This window comes from Staurois parvus, unplaced genomic scaffold (genome assembly GCF_062004578.1).
Source record: "Staurois parvus isolate SC_StPar_1 unplaced genomic scaffold, SC_StPar_1.0 ptg003068l, whole genome shotgun sequence".
In the NCBI taxonomy this organism is placed as follows: domain Eukaryota; kingdom Metazoa; phylum Chordata; class Amphibia; order Anura; family Ranidae; genus Staurois; species Staurois parvus.
The window spans coordinates 78,434-84,667 of record NW_028320864.1 but is presented as its reverse complement, the minus strand read 5'-3'; the positions used below and the strand labels follow the sequence as shown (position 1 = coordinate 84,667).

Below are 6,234 nucleotides of genomic sequence, written 5' to 3'. Positions count from 1 at the left end.
GGGAGTGTCATTTTATTTAGGTAAGTGATCCATATAGAGAGGTGATTATAATTCTGGGGAGGTAAGTGATGATTGGGGGAGGGGGTTGTTATTAGGAGGGGGTAGGTGGTCATTCTGGGGAGGTAAGTGATGATTGGGGGAGGGGGATTGTTATTCTGGGGAGGTAAGTGATGATTGGGGGAGGGGATTGTTATTAGGAGGGGGTAGGTGGTCATTCTGGGGGGGTAGGTGATGATTGGGGGAGGGGATTGTTATTAGGAGGGGGTAGGTGGTCATTCTGGGGAGGTAAGTGATGATTGGGGGAGGGGGATTGTTATTCTGGGGAGGTAAGTGATGATTGGGGGAGGGGGATTGTTATTCTGGGGAGGTAAGTGATGATTGGGGGAGGGGGATTGTTATTCTGGGGAGGTAAGTGATGATTGGGGGAGGGGTGGTGCAGTGAAGGGTGGACAGGAAGGTGGGGGGAGGGGGGGCACATGGAAATGTTATTGCTCCGTCTCCGGGATCAGGCAGAGAATTGCACAGCCTGGGGCACTAATAGCCCGCTACGCGTCTCCTGCCATCCGACCAATCAGAGCACAGCAAGCATGGAGTCTGCAGAGGGAAGTGAACCTGTCACCTGGAAAGGGCATACAGGGCATGTGAGCACACTTCCCGCACTTTATACATTGTTACTGTCATATACACTTCCCGCACTTTATACATTGTTACTGTCATTATATACATTTCCCGCACTTTATACATTGTTACTGTCATTATATACGTTTCCCACACTTTATACATTGTTACTGTCATCATATACATTTCCCACACTTTATACATTGTTACTGTCATCATATACATTTCCCACACTTTATACATTGTTACTGTCATCATATACGTTTCCCACACTTTATACATTGTTACTGTCATTATATACGTTTCCCACACTTTATACATTGTTACTGTCATTATATACATTTCCCACACTTTATACATTGTTACTGTCATCATATACATTTCCCACACTTTATACATTGTTACTGTCATCATATACATTTCCCACACTTTATACATTGTTACTGTCATCATATACGTTTCCCACACTTTATACATTGTTACTGTCATTATATACGTTTCCCACACTTTATACTTTGTTACTGTCATTATATACGTTTCCCACACTTTATACATTGTTACTGTCATTATATACGTTTCCCACACTTTATACTTTGTTACTGTCATTATATACGTTTCCCACACTTTATACATTGTTACGGTCATTATATACATTTCCCACACTTTATACATTGTTACTGTCATTATATACGTTTCCCACACTTTATACATTGTTACTGTCATTATATACGTTTCCCACACTTTATACATTGTTACTGTCATTATATACATTTCCCACACTTTATACATTGTTACTGTCATTATATACGTTTCCCACACTTTATACATTGTTACTTTTATCTTTCTATCTGTGAACTTGTCAGTAGAATAATATTTGTTTATCGGGGGTGGGGGTGGGGGGGGTCTATGCTGGGACCTTTCCAGGGACAGACCTCTCAGACTCAGGAGTGGCCCTCACAGCAGAGTCAGCAGTCCGGGACCGTCCCCCTCCCTGGGATTTGGTTGTTAGTTGCCCCCCCCCCAGGTGAAATCTGCAGAAGGGGTTAATGGCTGGAAGTTTCTATAAATAAGTTGGTAAATTTGTTTAGTGACCTCAGAGGTCCTCTCCACAGAACGCCTATCAGGCAGCAGGCGGGGCGGAGGAGGGGGGGGGCGGCTGATCCACCTGCCTACAGGTGCCTGAGGGACTGAAGTTCTGGCAGACAGTCGGAGGAGCAGCAGACGGAGGAGCAGCCAAGATGTCCGTCACCACGACCCTCGCCTTCCTCACCCTCACGTTATGTAAGTGCCGCTTCTTCTGCCCCACACATTGGCCACTCCAATTGTTGGAGATTTGGGGGGGTCACAGGGGGTCGCACCAGGCGCAGAACCTGGGAATAGGTTTTGGGGTGTTCGTAGGAGATATCTGGGTCCCAAACTTCTCCTAGGCGTGGGGGGGGCCACAGGGGTTATTGAGGACCCTGTGACTTTAGGAAGGTCAGGTGACATCTCCTCCAGAGATCCAGAATTTCCAGAGATCTGACCTCGGCTGGAATTGTAGAGAACGTTCTTCAGCAAAGAGCACCTTCATTTATTGGGGAGCGACGGTCAAGGGGCCCCCAGCCTGGAGAGGAGGAACATTCGGGGACTGAAGTTCTCAAGACATTTCATTTTTCTCTGCCGAGTAGATGGGAGTTCCCAACGTTTCATTGGAGGGGTACAAAGGAATAAAAATCGTAGGAGGTGGAGGAGACCAACCATTCCGGAGGGGTACTGGGGTCCGATCTGGTGATGATTGGGGGAGGGGATTGTTATTTGGAGGTGGTAGGTGGCCGTTCTGGGGGGGGGGGGGTAAGTGATGATTGGGGAGGGGGATTGTTATTTAGAGGGTCATTTATTAGGGAGCGACAGTCAAGGGGCCCCCAGCCTGGAGAGAAGGAACATCGGGGACCAAAGTTCTCAAGACATTTCATTTTTCTCTGCCGAGTAGATGGGAGTTCCCAACGTTTCATTGGAGGGGTACAAAGGAATAAAAATCGTAGGATGGAGGAGACCAACCATTCCGGAGGGGTACTGGGGTCCGATCTGGTGATGATTGGGGGAGGGGATTGTTATTTGGAGGTGGTAGGTGGCCGTTCTGGGGGGGGGGGGGTAAGTGATGATTGGGGGAGGGGGATTGTTATTTAGAGGGTCATTTATTAGGGAGCGACAGTCAAGGGGCCCCCAGCCTGGAGAGAAGGAACATCGGGGACCAAAGTTCTCAAGACATTTCATTTTTCTCTGCCGAGTAGATGGGAGTTCCCAACGTTTCATTGGAGGGGTACAAAGGAATAAAAATCGTAGGATGGAGGAGACCAACCATTCCGGAGGGGTACTGGGGTCCGATCTGGTGATGATTGGGAGAGGATTGTTATTTGGAGGTGGTAGGTGGCCATTCTGGGGGGGGGGGGGTAAGTGATGATTGGGGGAGGGGGATTGTTATTTAGAGGGTCATTTATTAGGGAGCGACAGTCAAGGGGCCCCCAGCCTGGAGAGAAGGAACATCGGGGACCGAAGTTCTCAAGACATTTCATTTTTCTCTGCCGAGTAGATGGGAGTTCCCAACGTTTCATTGGAGGGGTACAAAGGAATAAAAATCGTAGGATGGAGGAGACCAACCATTCCGGAGGGGTACTGGGGTCCGATCTGGTGATGATTGGGGGAGGGGATTGTTATTTAGAGGGTAATTTATTAGGGAGCGACAGTCAAGGGGCCCCCAGCCTGGAGAGGAGGAACATTCGGGGACTGAAGTTCTCAAGACATTTCATTTTTCTCTGCCGAGTAGATGGGAGTTCCCAACGTTTCGTTGGCGGGGTACAAAGGAATAAAAATCGTAGGAGGTGGAGGAGACCAACCATTCCGGAGGGGTACTGGGGTCCAATCTGGTGATGATTGGGGGAGGGGATTGTTATTTAGAGGGTAATTTATTAGGGAGCGACAGTCAAGGGGCCACCAGCCTGGAGAGGAGGAACATCGGGGACCGAAGTTCTCAAGACATTTCATTTTTCTCTGCCGAGTAGATGGGAGTTCCCAACGTTTCGTTGGCGGGGTACAAAGGAATAAAAATGGTAGGATGGAGGAGACCAACCATTCCGGAGGGGTGCTGGGGTCCGATCTGGCTTTGGGGCCCCTGTTGAGTAGACCTCCTGCCGTAAATGTCATCTGGGAGAACTGGATACTCAAAGAGATGTTTGGGAGACGTAGAAGGTGCTGGGATAACAGCCCCGAAGTTCAGGGAGTTTTGGGGTCCCTACTGAGAATAGACGAGGCATCTACTTGCTGCGTTGGTATATGTGGGGGGGGGGATGGGTAATCCACGTTTTGGAAGTAGTAAGAAGCCCCTTTGTTGTAGAAGCAGAAGATCTGGTCCACCAAACTCTCCGGAGGGGTAGAATGTCCCGGGGTCTGATCTGGGATGGGAAATCAGGTGGAGAGGACAACATTTGTTCTTTGAGACGATCGGGAGACGAACAAGTCGTACGAAACGTCTTTGCTGTAGGGACAGAAAGCAGGACACCAACCATTGTGAAGGGGTCTGGCCTGAGGGTTTGGGGGTCCCTGATGAACACACCCCACGGTTAAATATTGTCAATGAGGGCATTTAGAGTTGAGAGAAAGTTGGTTTTTGAAAGTAATGTTCGGAAGACTTGGAAAGTAGCGTGACCGGATCTATGGGGGCCCCCGAAACTCAGGATGTGTATTGGGGTCCCTACCGAGCATACACAAGCCTTCAACCATTGTGGAGCTGAAGAGGGGCAATTGTTTAGAAGAATGGATGAGGAGACCTCTTGTAGAATTTAATGGGAGTCCTAATAATGTGGTAGATGTTGGTGGACCTAAGGGAGTGATTGGGGGGCTTCTTCAGCAGGGACTTCTGATAGGGATCAGTGTAAGCTGTAGATGTTGGTGGACCTAAGGGTGTGATTGGGGGGCTTCTTCAGCAGGGACTTCTGATAGGGATCAGTGTAAGCTGTAGATGTTGGTGGACCTAAGGGTGTGATTGGGGGGCTTCTTCGGAGGGCTGTGTAAAAGAGATCACGGTAAGCTGTAGATGTTGGTGAACCTAAGGGTGTGATTGGGGGGCTTCTTCAGTGGGGACGTCTGATAGAGATCACGGTAAGCTGTAGATGTTGGTGGACCTAAGGGAGTGATTGGGGGGCTTCTTCGGCAGGGACGTCTGATAGGGATCACGGTAAGCTGTAGATGTTGGAGGACCTATGGGTGTGATTGGGGGGCTTCTTCGGAGGGCTGTGTAAAAGAGATCACGGTAAGCTGTAGATGTTGGTGGACCTAAGGGTGTGATTGGGGGGCTTCTTCAGTGGGGACGTCTGATAGGGATCACGGTAAGCTGTAGATTTTGGAGGACCTAAGGGTGTGATTGGGGGGCTTCTTCGGCAGGGACGTCTGATAGGGATCACGGTAAGCTGTAGATGTTGGAGGACCTATGGGTGTGATTGGGGGGCTTCTTCGGATGGCCATCTAAAAGAGATCAAGGTAAGCTGTAGATGCTGGTAAAGAACGGCCAGTTCCATCACCCATGGACCTCCACTGAAGGGGTCGATGAAAGAAGCCATGGAAACGTTTGAGGCTCACTGTGGTGATTTCCAGCCACCATGGAATAATAGTTTTACGTTCCGGTGGAACAATCCTTCGGCTGCCCCGGGGGTTGCGGCATAAGTCGACTCAAAGATAGCATTTTACGGGGCGCGGCCACCGTGAAGGGGTAAACCTTTTATCGCTCTTCATACCTCAACGGATCTTTTGACATTTTATTCTACCAAGAACTAAAAGGTTCCCTCAAGACAACTACGAATGTCAAAGAAAATACAAAATTTCAATCTTTTTATCTTTTTTTTTGAGTTGAGGATAAAAAGTTCAATTACAGCTTTGTGAGAATGAGAGATTCCTATCTGGAACCTTCCGTGGTTAAATCTTCTGCGGGGGATTATCTGGTTGGGAGGAGAACGTTCTTTAGTCATTAAATCTGTAATCTCCTCTCTCCATCAGTGCAGGTGGAAGCTTTTTGATGTTAGAACGTTTCTTTTAACGAGATTTCCTGTTGGAAGGTGATATGTTGTTCCGTGAAGGAAGTTGATGAGATGAATTGTCCTTTTATTCGGAAAAAGCCCCATGGTGTCAACGCTTCCGTAATGTTTCATTCTTCTTAGCAGGTGTTCTAACGTATAATTTTCTGGTCAGTTTGTTCTATGACAACATTCTCTGTAGAAAGATCTGAAATCTCATCTTCTGGTTAGATTGTTCTGTAGCAATGTTCTCCATAAAAGATTCTGGAATCTCCTCCTCTGGTTAGATCCTTCTATGGTGATATTCTCCATAGAAAGTTCTGTAACGTCCTCCTCTGGTTAGATCCTTCTAGGATCATATTCTCCATAGAAAGTTCTGTAACGTCCTCCTCTGGTTAGATCGTTCTATGATCATATTCTCCATAGAAAGTTCTGTAACGTCCTCCTCTGGTTAGATCGTTCTATGATCATATTCTCCATGGAAAGTTCTGTAACATCCTCCTCTGGTTAGATTGTTCTGTGATGATATTCTCCATAGAAAGTTCTGTAACGTCCTCCTCTGGTTAGATCCTTC

General features: G+C 47.7%; 1 protein-coding gene across 1 annotated transcript in view; it reads left to right on the top strand.

Moving 5' to 3' along the window:
- Window positions 1-1,812: 1,812 nt before the first annotated feature.
- LOC149428640 (uncharacterized) overlaps window positions 1,813-6,234 on the top strand; it is a 31,349-nt gene continuing 26,927 nt past the window's right edge. Inside the window, exon 1 of the mRNA XM_089667165.1 lies at window positions 1,813-1,899. Coding sequence (XP_089523291.1) covers window positions 1,857-1,899 — 43 coding nt within the window. The 5' untranslated portion in view covers window positions 1,813-1,856. The remainder of the gene's footprint in view (window positions 1,900-6,234) is intronic.